Source organism: Phoenix dactylifera, chromosome 8, assembly GCF_051530095.1.
Source record: "Phoenix dactylifera cultivar Ajwa chromosome 8, Ajwa_hap1_PhDact_Kaust_v1.1, whole genome shotgun sequence".
Lineage (NCBI taxonomy): Eukaryota > Viridiplantae > Streptophyta > Magnoliopsida > Arecales > Arecaceae > Phoenix > Phoenix dactylifera.
In genome coordinates this window covers 8,216,095-8,236,595 of record NC_143197.1, presented here as the reverse complement: position 1 = coordinate 8,236,595, position 20,501 = coordinate 8,216,095, and the positions used below count along the sequence as shown (strand labels likewise).

The 20,501-nt window shown below is 39.2% G+C and overlaps 2 protein-coding genes and 1 long non-coding RNA gene across 6 annotated transcripts; 2 read left to right on the top strand and 1 right to left on the bottom strand.

The window, feature by feature from the left end:
• The first annotated feature begins 2,622 nt into the window (after window positions 1-2,622).
• On the top strand, window positions 2,623-12,969 carry LOC103720033 (uncharacterized). 4 transcript variants are annotated; one of them, XR_015967890.2, is made up of 5 exons: window positions 2,623-2,889; window positions 3,633-3,685; window positions 3,764-3,843; window positions 3,976-4,146; window positions 10,872-12,969. It is a non-coding gene; the product is annotated as an uncharacterized LOC103720033 (long non-coding RNA). The 4 variants fall into 4 exon arrangements; XR_015967891.2 differs by lacking the exon at window positions 2,623-2,889 and having other exon boundaries at window positions 3,385-3,685; window positions 3,769-3,843; XR_606071.5 differs by lacking the exon at window positions 2,623-2,889 and having other exon boundaries at window positions 3,545-3,685.
• Window positions 12,970-14,544: 1,575 nt separating this feature from the next.
• On the top strand, window positions 14,545-15,313 carry LOC148702643 (uncharacterized). Its single transcript, XM_088702675.2, has one exon. The coding sequence runs from the start codon at window positions 14,670-14,672 to the stop codon at window positions 15,174-15,176; it is 507 nt and encodes a 168-aa protein (XP_088558801.2). The 5' UTR covers window positions 14,545-14,669; the 3' UTR covers window positions 15,177-15,313.
• Window positions 15,314-18,058: 2,745 nt separating this feature from the next.
• LOC103720036 (desmethyl-deoxy-podophyllotoxin synthase-like) lies at window positions 18,059-20,142 on the bottom strand. Its single transcript, XM_008809556.6, has 2 exons — window positions 19,226-20,142; window positions 18,059-18,892 (listed from the first exon to the last, which is right to left on the bottom strand). The coding sequence occupies exons 1-2, from the start codon at window positions 20,096-20,098 to the stop codon at window positions 18,224-18,226; spliced, it is 1,542 nt and encodes a 513-aa protein (XP_008807778.5). The 5' UTR covers window positions 20,099-20,142; the 3' UTR covers window positions 18,059-18,223.
• Between the last annotated feature and the right edge of the window lie 359 nt (window positions 20,143-20,501).

Below are 20,501 nucleotides of genomic sequence, written 5' to 3'. Positions count from 1 at the left end.
TATTCAAATCTAATCACAAGTACCACAATTGGCCCGTGGTCAGCCCCAATGAATCCGTGTTGCAGTGTCCCCAAGTCCACATAGGTTATGGGCCGGGTCCATTCTGATACTATTTGTAACAACTTAGGACCTCACCCAAAATGGCTAGCCGGAAGATATTATCTGGGTTTCTTAATCCTATATAAGTATTCAAGATCTACCCAACGAATAACCGATGTGGGGACTAAACACACGCCCACACGGATCCTCATAATATAGATGTCATAGATTCAATTATGATAATTATATCAAAATTAAATGGAGAATAGTATTACCAAAATAATCACCTAATATTCCAACTTGATCGAGTCATAATCTTAAAAAAAAAAAAGAACAATATAGATCATTTTTTTTTTACTAGCCGATCTAACTGAATAATAAAAAAATTATAATTTAAAAATAATTTTATAAAGGGACTTAGATTCCAATTTAAAAACGTTGCCTCCTTGCCGTCATTACCATGCTACAGTCTTCACGGTTCTTTCTTTCCGTGTCAACCGCAGCAGAACTTTCTATCACGGCTTCTATCTTTTCATTTCACTTTCCACGAGTTTATCCATTCGTCTCCCGGATGTTCTTCTACCTCCATGTACCGTCACCTTTTTCCTAAGCTCACCAACTGGTGAGCAGATCCTTGCTCCTTTATATACATACATAAACATTCCCTTCGCACCATGAAACCCGAACTCCCCCTTCTCCCTTGGACCTCGAAGCACTTCTATCCCACCTGAATCCCCTGACCCCTCTCTCTCTCTGAAAAATACTAACAATAATGGGAGAGGACACGAGACCCAGCATGAGACTGTTCGGCTTCGCGGTGACGGAACCCGGGGAGGACGACCACCGCGGCGGCAGCAGCGGGGAGGGCGGGCGGAGGTTCGAATGCCAGTACTGCCGCCGGGAGTTCGCCAACTCCCAGGCTCTGGGAGGCCACCAGAACGCCCACAAGAAGGAGCGCCAGCGGGCAAAGCGCGCCCAGTTCCACGCAGCCCGCCGCTTCGCCCTCCCCGCTCCCCACCATCCGCTCCCCCGCGCCGCCTTCTGGTGCCCCACCGCCGCCGCCTCGCCGCCACCGCCCCCCTTCCCCGCTCCGCCTCTCCACGTCCCGCTCTCCTCCTGGCCCTCTGCCCCTCCTCCTCCTCCCTCGCCGCCCTTCGCCACCGACCGGACGGCCGCCGACGTCGACCCCGGGATCGATCTCCATCTCAGCCTCGCCCCCTCCTCGGCTCCTTGATTCTTTTAGTTCGAAACGTGAGATGCTATTGTGGGAATTGTGGGAATTCTCAGGCACGACTTTAATTTAATAAAATTTTGGGACTTGAGTTGTTCTAAATTTCAATCATAATATCCTGCCACAGCTTCGATTCTTCATGTCCCGAAGATGACAAACTTAAGGCTTTGGTGGGCCCCTGTCAAATATCTAGTCTAGATTGCTGCCAGCATTATACGTGTGAGTGGACACTGGGCAATACCAATTTGATAGGGGGAACGGAAACAGCATGATAGAAGTCCGGAATGTGACATTGTTTGGATAAGCAATCGCATATTCGCATTTCATGAGTTTTTGCTTTTAGTTATTATTTTTCAGGAAAGAACTCTTAATACGAAGAATTTTTTTTTTTATATACTTTTTTTAATATGCACTCAGCGGTGAAATACATGGGGTTTCATTATTTATGCAGATATATTGATTGATATAAAATCAATTATTGGCAAAGTTTTTATTTTAATCAGTCGACCAACCACATTTTTCTAGGACTTTTGTTATTTAACAAGTGTGGAGAGAAAGGACTTGCATATTCACACTTGTAAAACCCAAATGAATTGTTTAGAATCAATAGACATGCAATTCAAATAGATGATGCCTATTCAAGACTGGATATAGTTGAATTTCAGCAAAAATTAGTCAATCAATATTGTGATGGTTTCAAGTGAAGACGGGCAGGACACAGCAACTTTCTGCAATGCAAAGTGTTGGAATTAAACCAAAATAGGGGCATCCTTGAAAAAGTGAATGATACTGCAAACTTCATACCTTAATAACATCAAAATGCAGCGAATTTTCAGTGAATGCTTGATACCAAACTGAGATGAAGATTGTGGATTTTGATAAGAAAAAATCCACTATGTCCATTTGAAAACCTTTTGTGTGACAATTTTCAATGTTTATTAAAAAAAAATTAATTATCATCCCATACTTTTAGGCATCAATTTTAGTATGACAGTTAGAGATTCAAAATTAAACCGACGTTTAAACTGGGGATGATAAAGGTTGCTGCTGGCCGAGATAAATTGGTCAGCGTCAGGAATTGAATAATTACAAGGAACATCGGAGCCGCCACCAATCCACCGTCCAAATCCTTGTATACACTCGTCTAAACACCGAGAACCGTCGGATGAAAAACGCTGAGATTCGGATGCTCCCGTCGCGATCCCGTGACGCCTTGACGGACTCGGTCACTCGGGAAGCAATTCTACGGCGCCGACACCAATGGAGCTCTGTGCCAAATTGCACGAAGTTGGAGAAAATAACACGTGTCAGTAGATCCGGATATTAAGCTGGAGAAAGGCAGTCCGGGAACCACGGGAGGACCGAAAAGGGGCGTATGCGGAGCGGGGCCGCACCGGAGTTTTTTCTTTCGTTTATGGCGAAAAAAAAAGGAGCTTAGAAAAAACCCAGGGTTTCATCCAAAATCCCGTTCACCTTTTCGTAGGAAAGAATTGCCTCCAGAACCCTCTTCGAATCGCCCCCTTTCCTTCTTCCACCTTGGGACAGGAGCTGCGGCTGTTTACAACAAAAAATGTTTATCAATCTGTCTCTTTTTCATCTTTTTTTGGTAGCTTGTTAAGGTATATGTGTTTTGTTGGAAGATTTCAATCTTGTTTTATTTGCATTCTTTTTAAGGATTTTGGTTGATATTTATGTTGTTGATCTTGATTTGTTTCTGAAGTAGATTTGTTTACTCGAAGAATCGAATAAATTGAAGCTTCGGCTTCTGAGATGCGAATCATTGCTTGTTTGTTCAATTGATTGATCCGAAGATTTTCGTGGAGTAATCGTATGTACATTAAAGGACATTGATGTGCTAACCGATAGGTTGAATCTTTGGTTTTTGAGAGTTGGCTTATTGTGGGTTTTCTTGTATAGCTTGCCCTAAAGTTACGGAGTATTTGGGTGAAGTAATGCGATGATCATGGAGAAGCATTTGGACTTTCAAAGGACTTGGCTCGAAGGTGTTTGCCCAATTGGTTAGCTGTTATAGGCAAATCTTAAAAAGGTTCACAAATATATTTGAAGTAGAGGGTGCTGGAATTGCATCTAACTAGACAAATTACTGTATATAAGGAAAAAATAGGAATTTTCGATTGTTTACTTGAGCAGATAATATTACTGATAAGTTAGTAGAAAAGGGTATTTTTACCCTAATCCACTTGTTTTTTTGTTATTCTCTCTTAAAATAATACATTAAACATAGGAATAGTTTCGGGTCTGCTAAAGAGAAAAATTACCCTTAGTTTTCTTCTTATTTTGCTTGCTTGGAATTTTCTTTGGATTGCGAAATGCTGAAACAGAAGATTTTCCTCTGGAGCAGTTCCATGGATTCTTGAGAACCAGAATGTATGATATAGCTTGAGTGTCTAGAAGGTAAATTATATGTTAACTTTGCCATGCTCTCTTTTCCTTGTCATTCTTTCCCAAACAAATGATGTTCTCTAGCTGCAGCTTAGGCTCACAGAGTTGTAGTAATGGAGCATTGCTTTTTAGTCACTCGAGAAGTTCAGTAGTTGCTTCCAGAAAGGGAGGTTAGTGAGATTTTCATGGTGTACTGTTTTGGCAATAAAATTAAAGTTCGTCCTGTAGTTTTCTTTTTGAGTTTTCAAATCTTGTAGTATATTCTGGTTTATGCTATTTCTTTTTGCATATTTGTTTTTTAGGCTGAAGATTCCCTTCAAATATGGGAGATTATTGGGGAAAACTTGGGAGAGGCAATGCAATTGAAGAATGCTTCCATTGAAATGGGGTCATTTGTTTGCATGCTTTTTCAGATTTGTCACACATTTCACCTGCAACATTTGTCTATCTCCTGAAGGAATGTTATGCATGTGGTAAGTTTTTCTTCACTTAAATATATTTTTTTATGCACCAATCATGAACTACTTAGGCCCTGTTTGGGGAGCTGTTGGCAGTAGAGCTGTTGGAAGTAGAGCTGTTGGAAATAGAGCTGTCTGAAGTAGAGCTGTTATAAAAAGCTGTTTGCTGTTTGGTAACTACATTCGTAAAGTGCTGTGGTACTTTGTTTTGTGTTTGGTAAACAAACTGAGAAAGTACTTTTATATGACAAAATTACCATAAAGGACATTGCATAGTATTATACAACACAACATAATAAAACATAACATAAATTAATACATAAATATACGATATAGTATAATATTATTGTAATATAAAATAATATTATGTTAATATAGCATAATAGTAATATAATTATTAGAGTAAATTAATATTTGATAATATAACATAATATTAAATTATTTAACATAACATATTAATGTATTATGATATAATGTAATATATATTATATTTATGATATAATACAATAATAAAAGTATAAAATATTATAATTATTAGTATAAATTAATTTCTCATAATATAACATAATATTAAATTATTTAAAATAACATATTAATGTATTATAATGTAATGTAATATAATACAATATTTATAGTATAATACAATAATAAAGGTATAAAATATTATAATTAATATTATAAATTAATTTTTCATAATATAACATAATATTAAATTATTTAAAATAACATATTAATGTATTATAATGTAATGTAATATATAGTATAATACAATAATAAAGGTATAAAATATTATAATTATTAGTATAAATTAATTTTTTATAATATAACATAATATTAAATTATTTAACATACCATATTAATGTATTATGATATAATATAATATGATATTATATTTATGGTATAATACAAAAATAAAGGTATAAAATATTATAATTATTAGTATAAATTAATTTTTCATAATATAACATAATATTAAATTATTTAACATAACATATTAATGTATTATGATATAATATAATATGATATTATATTTATAGTTTAATACAAAAATAAAGGTATAAAATATTATAATTAATATTATAAATTAATTTTCCATAATATACCATAATATTAAATTATTTAAAATAACATATTAATGTATTATAATGTAATGTAATATAATACAATATTTATAGTATAATACAATAATAAAGGTATAAAATATTATAATTATTAGTATAAATTAATTTTTCATAATATAACATAATATTAAATTATTTAACATAACATATTAATGTATTATGATATAATATAATATGATATTATATTTATAGTATAATACAAAAATAAAGGTATAAAATATTATAATTATTAGTATAAATTAATTTTTCATAATATAATATAATATAATATTAAATTATTTAACATAACATATTAATGTATAATGATATAATATAATATGATATTATATTTATAGTATAATACAAAAATAAAGATATAAAATATTATAATTATTAGTATAAAATAATTTTTCATAATAATTTTTCATAATTTTTCATAAAATAATTTTCCGCGATCCAGGGGCTCTTCTTCATGGTCCACGCTCGAGGAGGACCTCAGCGTGGGCCGCGAGGTTGATGATAAAAAAAAAACAATAGATTGATTTTGGAAGGTATAGAAAAGGTTTAAAATTTTTTTTTCTTCTAAAATGTGGTTCAAGAGATGCATACAAAAATTGAAAAGAAAAATACCTTTTCTTACGGAAGGGAGTCTGACGGCTTGGGTTCTTGGCTCCAGCAGATTTTTAGGTTTATACAGGGATAAACTATGTAATTATGTTATTTTAATATGGGCATTTTTGTCAAAAATATAGCTTTCCGAAAAAGCTGAAACAGCTTCCTCCCAAAAGCTCCAAATTGGAGCTTCCTCCCAAAAGCTCCAAATTGGAGCTTCCTCCCAAAAGCTGTTTTCAGCTTCCCGCAAAAGCTAAAACAGTTTTTTGAAAAATTTACCAAACATAGTTTTTCATCTAAAAGTACTTTTGGAGGGCCAGAAAGTGCCAAAAGCTCCCCCAAACAGGGCCTTAGTAAGGCTGTTGAGTTCTGAATAAAGAACAATGCATAGCCCTTATTATTGAACTGTAGCTATGTGCTTTCTGATGAAGCACTAAAGTTTCTTGGGAAACATATCTAACTCTCTGTTTGATTTCTGTTTTCTTTTCCAATTTTAGTGGCATATCTAGCTTTTCTTCAACTTCTGTTTTATCTTAATGTAAAAAATAGTATCACTTACAATTTTTATCAAAAAAAAATCATATACAATATGCATGTATGTGTACTATAGTTAAAACCTAATAAACTAGCTGTTTTGCTTGCTGCAATGATATTTTGATCCTTTTGCGACGATCAATTATTTTAAGGATCAGTGCAAATTTTTTGCTAATCTCTGAGTATTTGACAATGTGTTTTGGGTGGATAGTGTCATCTTGTGGTGTTCCTTTATGGGCGAAGATGGGGCTTTGATTTGCTTTGTACTACCATGAGATAGCGAATTCCTCGTAATGTACAGATATGTTATTGTGGACTGTTGCAATGCCTTTTGTGTTTCTTGCTTTTGAATCTTGTATAATCATCTGTATGAAGTGCTATCCATGCTGTCTAAAATCCCTTCTTGAAACTTGTGTTAGATTCAAAGCTTTACCCTTTAAGGCACACGACCTTTGCTCCATTTCATGCTTACTGGAGCACTAAGAAGAAGTGACTGTAGATTGTCTGTTTCGAATTGGGAGGTTACACATTCCACTTTCCCCCTACCATCAGAACTTTTCAACATGCATCTAGGTTTGAAAGTTTGATCGGTCTAACATAAAAACAATTTGAGCACACCTGATGGGTCTCTACAAGATCCTTCAACTCAAATAGCTACTAAACTTCTGTCTGTAATGATGGATAATCCTATGTCGTTTTACTCTTCAATGCTACCTGTCTTCTTTCTTTTAAGTTTGCCCATCCATCATCACTAGCATGTACCCCTTCATTTAAGAATCATAGCTATAATCTCTTTGACACTGAGCCGACAAATGCCAACATCTTTCTAATCATATTAGAATAATTTTTTAAGTTTTATATTTGTTAGGTGCTCTCAAGCACCAAGCTGGCGAAGAGGTTTGAAACTTTATATTATTATTATGCTCTAAATATGAACAACAGTTATTGTTATTATTATTATCATAATTGTAGATTTGCTAAGAGAAATAAGATTATGTTCTTTTTATGGAAGTTAGAAAGTTGTCTTTCTAATTTGTACAATAATTTCTTAAAATTTGCAGGTGGATGTGAGTGGGATCAAGGTTCATCGCATTGCTCTGAACTATCTGGTTTGGGGCGTACTGAACCATATTGAGAGGGAATCGAGATGGTTCCCCTATTTGGTTTGAAAAATTATATGAATCGCTTCGAACTAAGCAGTTCTGAGCTGTACCGGTGTGAATCGGGTGGTTCTCACCAGCTCAGGCTTGGTTCGGGCTCTACGTTGCCCCCTCGCTTCAATAATAGAAGAGGGATGCTGAGAAGGTCTCCTGTGCCTTCTCAGCTCCTCTTCCTTTCATTTTTTTTTTAAATCTTGAAAAAAGAGGGAAAATGCTGGATTTTGCACCATTTGAGCCGGATGCAAGTTAAAATTAGGTAATGAGCCTCTTCTCATCATTTCTTTTCTTCTTCCTTTTTTTGTTTAGAGGCCAAAAATTAGTAATAAAATGGAAAAATTGGAGGAGGGCATTCCAAATTTTTTAGTTTTGGTATGATATCATGATATGATGTAAATCTATATATGATTTGGATTCTCTTACAAACAGTCTCTTCTAGTAATTATGAGTGCAAGTAGTCTACCTTTGCCCTCATTAACAGCAAATAGAAGAACCATATCATGTAGAAGCGGCTGAATAATCTTGTATACGTTCACAACAATCTGCATCTGTGGCTGAGGTGCATTGAATAGGAAGTTGAGCTGAAATACAACAATCAACTTCACGACGACTTCATGCATGATGAAGAGGATTTGACGATATGTTGGCTTGAGGGCTAACAACAGGAGTCGGAGTTGGCGGAGTTAGGATCATCTCCTCAACCAGCCAGTTTCGTAGCTAGAGAAGTTAGGGTGGATGTAGAGCAATTGGCAGAAAGACATATTGATCAGCCATAAGGGTCGGAGGGTGACCGATTGTCGCACAGCTTCATGTTGGAGACATCTTTCTAATGATTTGATCAAGAGATGCTGAGGAGAAGCCACCACGGTATTCGATCTAGTTAGGGTGGAGGGTTCAATCGATCCTTCTAGAAGAGTCAGAGCAAGAAAACAGTTATTTAGGCCATTAAGAAAAAAACAAAGAAAAGGCAATTGCATATTCTTTGGAGAGACTCGAGGAGAATTTCATTGACTATGATTTGGAGATCGGTGAGCCATCTGATGATCAGTTTCCCAGATTATCATGCGATACCAATGATGACAATTCATCACATGATGCATTTGGTGGTCAGAGAGGTAGAAGTGGGGCATAGGATGCCACAGTTTATGATTCATAGCTCCAAGGTAGTCTTCGATTCACTGGTGAGTCATAGTTTACTTATGCTTCATAGGATAGAGACCATGGTGCATGATTTGATAGAGCCTACAAGGATACTATTGCATATAGGTGATGTGCTCTTTTGGTCGTTCGGAAGGTGATGCTGCTACGACAAATGATATTGCATTTGGAGTAGGGTCCTTAGACGTATCGAGTTTTGAGGCGCACATTGGATCATATTCTACACTAAAATCCTATGACTTGTATGCACATGGATCGTCTGAGGTGTCATACTCAAGTGGTTACTATCCTTCACAATCCCAGCTATTTTTCAGGTCGGATTTTGCTATCAACATCTTCAAATGGCCAATCCAGTCTCAGAGTCAGACGGATGACTCTTCCTAAATTAGCTATCTAGTGAACTATGGAAAGATCTTGGAGGCCTATCTCAGTATGGACCTCTTAGAGAATTGGTGTGAAGCTTTTTCAGAATACTATTATGATCTTGACATTTACAAGTCACATCGATACTCCATTAAATTTTAGATGGTATGCATTTTATACTTTAAATACATTAAATCGATTCAATTCGTTATATTGTATGTATTTTTATTTTCATTGTTGTAGCTACCACCAAACTTTTTACTGCCATTCCTCAAGCACCACTATTGCTATCATTCCTTGTCATCTTCATTGGGACCAGCATCACCATCACCACTATTATTTTTCTGCCCTTAAGAATGAAAATAGTTGTGACTCTTTGTTTTTGTATTCAAACAATTGGAAACAAAACCAGAACAAATGGTTTGCTTCTGGTTTTTAAAATCATGAAAAGGGGCAAAGATGCCAAGCAAAGCCCACCTTAAATGGTTATAGAAATAGGAAAGATGGTTAAGTAGCAAACCAAGGTGAAAATATCACTATAGATGTGTAAGTGCGCTTTAAACAAGTCTTTGAAAGTCTAAATGCATCTTCATTTTTTGACAAAATTACATTTCCCCCGACTTAGTCCAAATTCCACTCTGACCTCCTTTTGTTTAAAACTTTTTAATTAGGTCTCTCAAGTTACTTATTTGACCCTCCATCTCTGTTAGGTGGCATTTGGTGACCCAGATGGGATCACTAAGGTGTTCTTAGATCACTGGTGATCCTTATTATGAAGTAATCTAATCTCCGATAATATAAGATCACCGTGTTTGGTACGCTATGTTCCAGTGATTAAAAGTTTTCAGATATCCTCGAATAACCTATTTGGTAGTCCATAGAAATCCAAAATCGTTGATCATATAACACCAAAACTATCCTTGATATATTCCATAAAAATATATTTACTAGTCCTATAAATTATTAATCCTATAAAGATATATTAATTGGTATTATAGAATTAATTTTTTAATTTATACTTATAATATATTATTTTTAATACTAATATTTATTTTGATTAAAAAATAAGGAAAATAGAAATAATATATTAAATAATTTTATTATATAAATATAAAGTACAATAATATATTTCTACTATAATTTAAAATTATCATTTAATATTAATACGACAATAATATGATTAATAATATATTATGATATAATATATACCATAAATACAATATATATATTATTAATATAATATAGTATCAGATATATAATATTGATATAATATATTGACGGCATACTAATATACCAATTTTTTTGTTTGGACTAAGGGATATTTTTATCCTCAAATTTTAGCCCAAGATTATTGCCCTGGGGTGATTTTGGATTTTCGAACTCAAGGATGAGTATACCATCACTAGATTGGGCGATGTTTTGAAGAGTGGGGTTGATTTGGGATCACTATCATGTAAAATCACTGTGATGCATTCAAACTCGGTGATTTTATCATCTATTATCACCCCATACCAAATGCCCCCTTAATATAGTCTGTATTATGTGCCTATCACATCATATTTTTCCGACTTTCTAGGACCAAAGTATCCTTGATTGGTGAAATAATGAAGAAAAATAGAAAGAATTTTCAGATTCAAGCATCTTTTCCCCAATCTCATCAAAATTGCTATTTCTAGTCCCACTACTTTTTCCCCTCTTGCTCCCATCATGGTGCCGCTGTGTTGTGACTTTCTGTTTGCTATTTACTACTTGCCTTGCCCTTCTTTGATTTGATTGAATCAATAATGGACTGGCTGCAGTGATTTTGGTGGTGCAGAGCAGGTGCGGCGTATTAGTGCAGAGTGTAAAGGTAGGTGGGGGGACAATGGTGTTCATGGTGGAATGCTTCCATGCATTCCAATTCCCTTGCATCATGGTCCATATCCGACTAGTGGTGGTGGCACCCTCATCCACCCTGTTTGCTTTTGCCACCATCAAAAGGATGAGCCTCAGCCCTCCTATGCTGGTAGGAGACAGGAAGCTGCTGCACAGCCGGAGGTTCAGTAAGGATGACAAGTGCAACAGAAGTGAAGATCAGAAGAGCAGACCCATCTTTGCTATGGTTGCTGTGAAGAAGGCCTATGATGATGACGAGCTACTACTGCCCTCCACCAAGACCTCCCATGGTGGCGCCAGTGTCTAGTTCAATCCCTTTCTAGATGCAGACGAAGATAATGATGATGGAGGCAATAAGGATGATGAGATGGAGGCATAGGAGGAGGAAGAGTTTCATGGGTACCCAGCGAAGGATAATAACAATAGTAATTGCTCCCGGTCCCCATCTTGCAAGGCCACTACGGCACGAGGGCCCATGCCGAGGGAGTAAATGGCCAGAGGCAGACTTAGGTGTCCTCTGAGTAGAGGCACCGAAACTACATTGAACGCTCAAGCTAAAGGCCCTTGTGACTGTGCCCCTGCTTAGTTGGTGTCACCCCACTTCGATCGAGCTAGCGACGGTGCTAGATGTGAGCAAGGATATGACAGAGGCCAAGATCCAGATGCTGAAGTAGGCCATTTGTCTGGCCATCTCATCTTTGGGCTTTGCCAACCACCTCGCATGGTTGCCTTCTAGCTTGTTGCTACCAAACACCTTCCCTCCGTCCGATGTCATGACTTGGCCAGTGCTTTGCCCACCTGATTGTGGAGTGCTTGGTGGTTTCCAGCAATGGCCAAGGTTTGTGTCAGCGATACCCTCTGGAAGGCCACCAAGGTATTTGAAGACTGCCAGGAGTGCCGCTACACCACCATTACGCTCCTGTTCGATGGCCAGCAGCAGTGGATGCCAAGAAAGATGGTTGCCGTTATCCTGGTATCCGTTGCTGGTGGCAGCCTTTATGATACAAATCGCCTCCTCTGAATCCCCATACACACATCTGGCTTTGGGGACACGCCACAGTAGCAATCACCCAAGCACAACAACTACTTGGTGACACCAATGTAGGATGCCTTTGCCATGTGCATGCCCGTGACTTGTGAGCATGGTCATGCAGGACTCGTCTTCCTGTCTAGGGTAAGCTCCATTGTCTACGCTCATGGCGGGTTGGTGGTGGCCCCCAGTAGCTTTGTCCAACATGAAGAAGACCTCTACGTGGAGCAGCAGGAACTGTTGGTGGAGTTCACCACCACCAGAATTCCCTCTCGGTGAAGTGCAAGCAAGTATAGGGATCCAGCCTTTCAGGAGGTGATCTGCGAGGGTGAGAGGACTCTGCTTCTGCTTTATCAATCTTACTACCTCTCCAAAACCTATTCGTCACCATGCATGCTGTGGCCGAATCATGGCGACTGGCTGAGCACTTGGCATGCACCACGACCCTCTTGCTTCTCCTCCGCCCGCTCCTTGCTGCTACAATCCACTAGTTGGAGGCTGAGCTTGCTGATTCTGGTGGCAGCGAGAGGGACAGTGGCAGCTACTTTCCCTATGCCAGAGGAAAATTGAGATGAATGGGAATAGAGGCAGGGTGGGATAGTCCAGCAGGGTGGTGGACTCTGATGAGGTGACGGCAGACTTTGGGAGTGGCGAGAGGATGAGTTAGGTGGCTATGGTTACGGGCTTTACCTGCTAGCGACGGAGAGCCAGGGGCTTGGGTTTTATGGAAGATTTTGGGTTTTAAGATGGAAAGAGTATTTATGTTATTTGGAACAGTGTTGGAATGGTGTTGGATGGCTAATAGGGTAAAGGATGATATGGGGTCAATCAAGTAACCTGAGGGACTAAATTAAAATTTTTTAATCAGATGGAGTCTGAGTGGAACTTGGGTTTAGTAGCTGCGGTGAGAGCATAATTTTCACTTTTTCTTTTTTAAATGCCCATATGGACTATCATTTGTGATCAGGATTTCAATAGACTTGAAAAGCCTTCCAATGGAAGATACTGATATACTATCTTTTGAATGGATGATTGGTTCGCAGGTCTCCTTATTTTATGGGATAAAAGTTTCTATCTTTGTCAAAAAATTATTAGCACAAATTGCAATCTTCAAGTGAATTCCTAATTTATGGTAGTCCCTTTTTCCCCCCATGTTTGGTTGTTCTCGTAAGTAGCATTTGACTTTTCCATCTCTCAATGAAGCAAAAGGGATTCAACCAGAACAGACGTTTGCATGGCCCAGACCATCTCGAAAGTGCCTGATGTTTGTTTTGAAGGTTACTCCATTCTTTCTTATTGTCAAAGAAAGCAAGTTTTTTGTGCTTTCAATGTATCTGTTTGTTTAACATTCATCAGTGAACAACATCCATGGATCGAACTTATGCCTATAAGCTGGATTTGTGAATTCGTATAATTTCTAGCATGGTCAAGGATCATATGCCCATGTTTCTTGTTTTTTCTAGAACAATTCATCTTTGCGGATAAAATGAAATCATTTATATCTCATTGACCGGATGACAGGTTTCAATAATTTTCAAATATCTAGAGTGCAGTTGTCAGTGAAAGCAATTACAGCTTTGAGTTATCCTCAATTATTTATGTGTTGTTATTCTGTAGGCCCAATGTTTTACTTGATCTTGTTTGAACCTTCACCATCTTCAATATTTTATTGATTGCTGGATTTTATATCTAATTCTTTATTTTTGTGATTTGGATTTTATATCTAATTCTTTATTTTGTGATTTTCTAAGAAATCTTTAATTAATCTAATTCTGTTTTTACCTGATGAAACTTTTATGAACGCTTTCCATCAAAAGACCTTTATGAATGCTGACTCTTTAATAGCTAATATGCAGCCATACAAGGGTGCAGTTTTTCTAATTTTGTTGGCTATATTCACACTTGTAGTGTGCGAGCCGCCATTGTAATAAAAAATAAAAAAAAAGAGGTGCCGATGAACGACTCAATGGTGGAGTGTATGACGCATATTCAAGACGAAGAAAGACAAAGAAAGGCAGATGGCATGACCCCTCACCTGACCGGGCCCATTGTGTGCGGGCTGAGCCATATGTTGTTGGGTTGGGCCTGGTTGTGACAATTTCTGCCAGTTTGAAGTCAGCCAAATTGCTTTATGCACGTGTACGTGTACATATACTGTTATAAGCACTGAGTTGTTGACACATGAAAGTTCCTTGCACTGAAATTTGTTAAACTTGTTTAAATATCAAGAAAGTATCAAGTGAATGAGATCTGGTTATTGGTTAATGGTTACTATAAATAATATATTATATTTGAATTATTTATATACTAGGATTTTGATATATTTCGAGCCTATCTCCCACAACTTACGTCTAAACTTAGCTCGGCCCGAGCTGGATCTGAGCTCGTGTAGCTGCTCGTGGCAAGCCTTACTTGCACGAGGATATTCATGTGCACGAAATCAGTGTCCATAGCTTCTAGAATCTAGGCCGACCACCTACCTCTTTCTCTCTCATTGTAAGAATATTTTCTCTCTCTCTCTCTCTCTTTCTAAAAAAGAATTCCTTTTCCCGGCCATTCTGGCCTTTCGGACGGCTATGATGTCGTTCCATCCGGCTGTCTGTCCCTTAAAAAATAAAAAAGAAAAAGCGCCCGGCCCAAAAAAAAGGAAACCCAACGACCCATTTCTCTCTACCATCGCCCCACCCCCCGGCCCCTGCTCCCTCTCCGATGGACGACTTCGCCCGAACCTACCGGGGCGCCGGCGGCGACTACGACCGCGGCCGGCGGAGCGAAATCCAACCATACAGCGGCGGCGTCTATGACCGCGGCTGCCGCGACTACGACCAAGGCATCCGGAAAGAGCTTGTGCTGTACACCGGCGGCGCTGGGGCAACCAACTACGACCGCGGCTACCGGAACGAGTTCAGTTCGATCGGTGCCGGCGCCGGCAACCGGAGGCTGGAGATCGTGCGGGGGAACGTGTACAGCGCGAACCAGACCTACGTGACCCGGCCCCCGCCAAACCGGTCCCCCGATCCGCCGCCGGTCCCGTCGTCGTCATCGTCGACGGGAGTGGGGTTGGGGGCGTGGTGCTTCAGCGACCCGGAGATGAAGCGGCGGCGGCGGGTGGTGAGCTACAAGGTATACTCGGTGGAGGGGAAGGTGAAGCAATCCATCCGGAGGAGCTTCCGCTGGTTCAAGGGCAAGTGCTCCGAGATGGTGCATCGCTGCTAGGGAGGCGCTCGGCGGAGGTACCCGTCGCCGGAGAGGGGGAGGCGGAGGTACCCGTCGTCTAAATTTCACATAATTTATTAAAAAAAAGTTCGGCCTAGGAGAAATATAAGAAAATATAAAATACATAAATAAATCTATTTCATCCTACCAATTTAAGTTTTTAAGTCATGCAGTGATTTTAACTAGCTTTGAGCAAGCGGCGGATGTGACAGACAAGAGGGAGCTTCCTTGGACTTGGAGGTGGCTTTATTATTTTGTAGATTCGGTTAACTATTACTATGAGAGTAAAAAATGGTCAAGGTTTGAAGGAACAACAATGATAAGGTTGTTTAAGTGAAAGTCGAAACGATTTTATGCATGTAAAAGACTATAAAGCTCCGAAATTTCCACAAAGGATGTATACTTTATTATTCTTATTCTTGATCTTTAGTGCATCTGTATGGCTGCGGTTCGGTCTGAAATATGCCGGTTACCATGACGGTGATTTACGCTGGCATTGGACTATGGGTGGGTTTTGGCGAGGTTAGCCCAAATAGATCCTCTGGTTGCCTAGTGACGGTGATTTTACGTTGCCGTCAACGTACTTGAATAGATGTCGAGCACTGTCAGAGTTCGCCCTGCTTGTAATTTACTCCGTGTAGTTATAATCTAGGGCCCGATGTTCTTGACCGGGCATAGCAAAAGAGGAGACAAATCGTTATGCACGTTTCTTTGACCAGGCGTAGTGTAGGACCAAGCAAAAAAAACGAAAGAAAGCTTTGGAAGTCCCAACTTTGAGTAGTTTTCTTGCAGAAGCCATTGTTGATTTTGTTGCATTTGGAATTGGAAACGCACTTCTGACTGAACTCTGGACTCTGAAGCGTACTTGTCTACTGGTTTATTCAATGAACGTGAAAAGTAGGTGCTTGGTATCGACTTAAGCTGATTTGACTATTCCAAAATAAATGTGCTAAATTGAAGCTAGACTAATTTTACCCACGAACCGTGTTGTATGCGTGTGCGGAAGTGTCTGTGTGAGTCCGTGTGTGCGTGTGAGAGAGAGAGGAGAAGATGAGAGAATCTAATAAAAATGAACATGAGAGAATCTATGCTCCATGAAATGGCCTGAGATAGCTCCATGAAATGAAGATGAGTGAATCTATGCTGAACTAGCAAATGGCCTGTGCTGCACGGTGGGCTTTAATCAAGCAACATAAAAAAAAATGCTAATAATAATGCAATCCCGAGGAAAAAATTATTTAATTTTGCTATTGCAGAAACATATATATAGCAGCAAATTTTTAACAAAGTTTCTAGTAAATTACGTTCATTTTATTTTTTCTCTTCTGCATCTTCCTCGGCAGAGCTAGCAAAAAGAAAGCGAAGATCACCGAAGACTTATCATACTAATGCTAGGTTATGGTGAAGTTGGCTACAATATAGATGGATATAGAATCACACAAATGGAAGCTGAATACTAATAGATAAAATAAGAAAGATAAAGATGCAATACCGCTTAAAGGTACTTCACCTTATATGGGATTATTTTTTGGGGGAGCAGGAGTAGGGAATAGGTCTCTACATAGATATCGAGAAGATATAGCCAGCGATAGACCCAAAGGAATACTGCAATATTGCAAATATCTATTATTTTTTCTAAGCTATAATTAAAGCAATAAGATATATAAGAAAGTTTAAAGCTTGATATTGGGCTCTTTTTGTAACAATTCAGGACCTCACCCAAAATAGCTATCCGAAAGGAGATCTTGGGTACTTATACAGGACTAATTAAGGAACCTAAATAATATCTTCCGACTGACCTTTTTAAGTAAGGTCCTGAGTTGTTACAAATGGTATCAGAGTGGACCTAACTCATAATCTATGTGGAATAGGAGACACTGCAACACATATTCATTGGGGCTGCCCACGGGCTGATTGTGGTGCTTGTGATTAGATTTGAATGAATTTGAACCCTTAGATTGACAAGGATATTAGAGCTTAAATGGGGGAATAGATGAGGACTTGTGCGGGCGTGTGTTTAATCTCATATTGATTATTCGTTGGATAGATCTTGGATACTTACACAGGATCAAGGAACCCAAATAATATCTTTCAGTTAGCCTCTTTGGGTGAAGTTCTGGGTTGTTACACTTTTGTTCAAGACTAGGTTGTTGGGAATAAGGCAGGATATATTTCTTGGTTCTTCTCCATCAATCACTAAGTGTAAATCCAACTTAGAATACAATATTAGATTCTTAAATCCTACATCAAATTATAAGAAGTCTACTTAGAAAAAGAAGTGGAAGCCGGCACATGCATAAGTCCATAGAGATGCAAAGGACATGGGAAAGGGCAAATTTACAATTTTAAATAAAATAAATATAGCAGCTCTTGACCAGTCACAATCATCCATTTGTCTATGGATGGCTCTTACCAAGGGAAGCAAGTTTTTCTTAAGTTAAATCTATTCCTCAAAGGAAAATGCTTTGGGTTCCTCTTAGCCTACTTGCTAGTGATTTAAATGGATAATGAAACCTTTCCTAAAACACTTGTCCCGTGTATAACGCATAAAAGTTTGGCTTGGCGCTCGTTGAGGGTGTGCCACGCAGTACTCTCCCTCAAATATTAGCCAAGATAAAATAGTGACAGAATCCTATCACATGTCTGCATGTGTCAATGTTGATAGATCATGGATGTTTATTTTCTTCTTTGAAAATTTTCACATAAATCTCATGTGCTTTTATCTTCTTTTTTTGATGGAATTATGTTTTACACCTTGCATCCGATATGTTCATATGGTTTATATATTTGTGAAATTCTAAAGAATGCCTTTTATAATTTATACATTGTACTCCTATGTATTTTTGTCATAAACTTTATTTGCTTATCTGACAAAGAGGATATGACACATTTTCTTGTTAATTTATACCATCTCAAATTCATAATCTTTGGGAGAAGAGTGCCAATATCCTAAAACAAGATCCATCGTGCTAACAACATTATGAGTTGAATACATTCTTCCAGTCCACAACAAGTAGCAACATAATGTACTATCTCCCAAAGACCTATCAGTAATAGGTCAGTGGGGCTTTCATCCTAATATGAGGCAACATGGTCTCATTTTCGGATGGTTTGAAAGGAACTGGAACTAACCAGAGGGGTGATTTTAGGCCGGTGGTTGCCCCAAAGCTCTCGGTCATGTCCAGATCCTGGGGTTCCATCCCATTAGGAAGCTCCCAATCAAAGTGGAAAAGGAGGTAGGCCAGGGCCATCTCCATTTGGGCCATCGCAAACGTAACCCCAGGGCATATCCTCCTCCCTGCCCCAAAAGGCACGAACTCAAAGCTAGTCCCTTTGTAGTCCACCATGCTGCCCTCGAACCTCTCCGGCCTAAAGCTCTCCGGGTCCTCCCAGTACCTTGGATCCCTTGCAATAGCCCATGCATTGACGATAACCCGAGTACCTGCTGGAATTTCATAATCACCTACTTGACAATTTTCACTGTTGAACCTCGGTACTAGTAGTGGGAGAGCAGGGTGTAGCCTCATAGTCTCTTTGATCACTAGCTTTAAATAGTGGAGTTCACTCATGTCTTCCTCTTTGATGTTGGCCTTCTCCTTTAGAGCTTGTCGCACCTCTGCCTGAGCTTTCTGCATCATCTCGGGGTGTCTCATTAGCTCTATCATCACCCATTCCAAGGTTGTCGACGATGTCTCGGTCCCTCCAATAAACATTTCCTAAAAAATGTAGAAACAAAATAAGAACTACGGACAATGTCCATCAAGATTTCTATTTTTCTAGGTATCAATATATCTATGCAAATTAGACGAGCCTAAGCCTGATTTTTAAGCTTGGTGGTCGGCCAGATCGGGTCTGAAATTCGAACAAATCTACTAAACGGGCTGAGCTGAGGTTTGCATCGATTATTCATATAATATATATACGGCACATAATCTCTTAGCCGACATGCTACAGCCCAAGCCCGATGGAGTTAATTAAGGAAACGACGAGGCAGCAAGGGTTATCACCGGACTCCTCTCGTCTCCTCAGCAGGTCAGATGCAAACTTACCAAGACAACGCTCTTCAAGTCGGTGCGTGTGAGTGGAATTTCAAGTTCACCATTTTCCGCCACATCTAAAAGTACGTCAACAAGATCTTCCTCCTCTAGTTGATCTTCTTTGCTGCTTATGCCCTCCCTCTTCTCTTCGTGCTCCTTGAGTATCTCCTCAAGGATCTCATCAATCTCTTGGCGAGCTTTCTTTGTCCTCGCGGTCATTCCAGTAAGAGCGTCGACAAAACTCCATGAGGGGAAAAGATCGGCTAAACTAAAACCGGAGGCCAACTCAATCGCTTTCTTCATTCCTGTGATAAATCTCAATCCATGCTTGCATTTCTTGCCAAATGCGACTCTTGAGATAAAGGAATTGGATGACAGGAGAAGCATCTCACTAAGGTTAACAGGAGATCCGCTCTTCTTGGAGATTGCCTCCACAAGGTTCGACATCTCTTCTTGTCGGCATGTGCTGAATGACTTGACGCGCTTCGGGCTCAGTAACTCCTGCATGCATATCTTTCGCAGCTGCCGCCAGTAGTCGCCCACGGGAGAGAAGACAATGTCTTTGCCACCATAGAACAAGACGAAAGGAGCGAGTAGTTGAGGCCGAGAGGCGAAGGCAAGGTCATGGGTCTTCATGATATCTCTCGCAGCCTCCGGGGAGGAGGCGATGATGTGGTCGATTTGGCCGAGCTTGAGATGCATGAAAGGCCCATGCCGCGAGGACAGCTCGCGAAGAGCACGGTGTGGCATAGCTCCGAGCAAGTGGTGGATGTGGCCTATAACTGGGAGCTTCTCGGGGGGGCTTGGGGGCAGCTTCCCCGCCCGGAATTGGAAGGAAGATCTCATGGTTGCGGAAGGAAAGTGGAGTTCCATGGCTGAAATCATAGGGGTTTCTGAGTGTTCTGCTGCTTTGATACAATGGAAATCCGAGTCTATAAATAAGCATGCGCATTCTGACAAATTAAAGCTCAACGTTCTGATATGTTGAAAAATATAATGCACGTTAATTTGACTTGCTGGTGTTCCACGATAGACTAAACGTTAGTATAACAGGACAAAGCCCGAAATTTCTACTGTCTACTCGATTTAAGTATCATGCACGTTTATTTGACCAGCTAGCGTTCAAGAAAGTGACGACGGACTAATAACAGCGAAACTGATGGCCATCTGAAGAACCAAACATTAAAGAAACACAATAAATTAAGCTCCAAAATTTCCCCATGAAAGTCTTTTCTTCGGAAGCCATCATTATCTTTCGGCATGTGGAAGACGGTACTTCTTCTTTCAA

Coding starts and splice junctions, on each gene's coding strand:
- LOC148702643 (XM_088702675.2), top strand. CDS start 14,670: ATGGACGACTTCGCCCGAACCTACCGGGGCGCCGGCGGCGACTACGAC.
- LOC103720036 (XM_008809556.6), bottom strand. CDS start 20,098: ATGATTTCAGCCATGGAACTCCACTTTCCTTCCGCAACCATGAGATCT. Junction 18,893..19,225: donor ACTTGAAGAGCGTTGTCTTG/GTAAGTTTGCAT, acceptor TACATTTTTTAG/GAAATGTTTATTGGAGGGAC.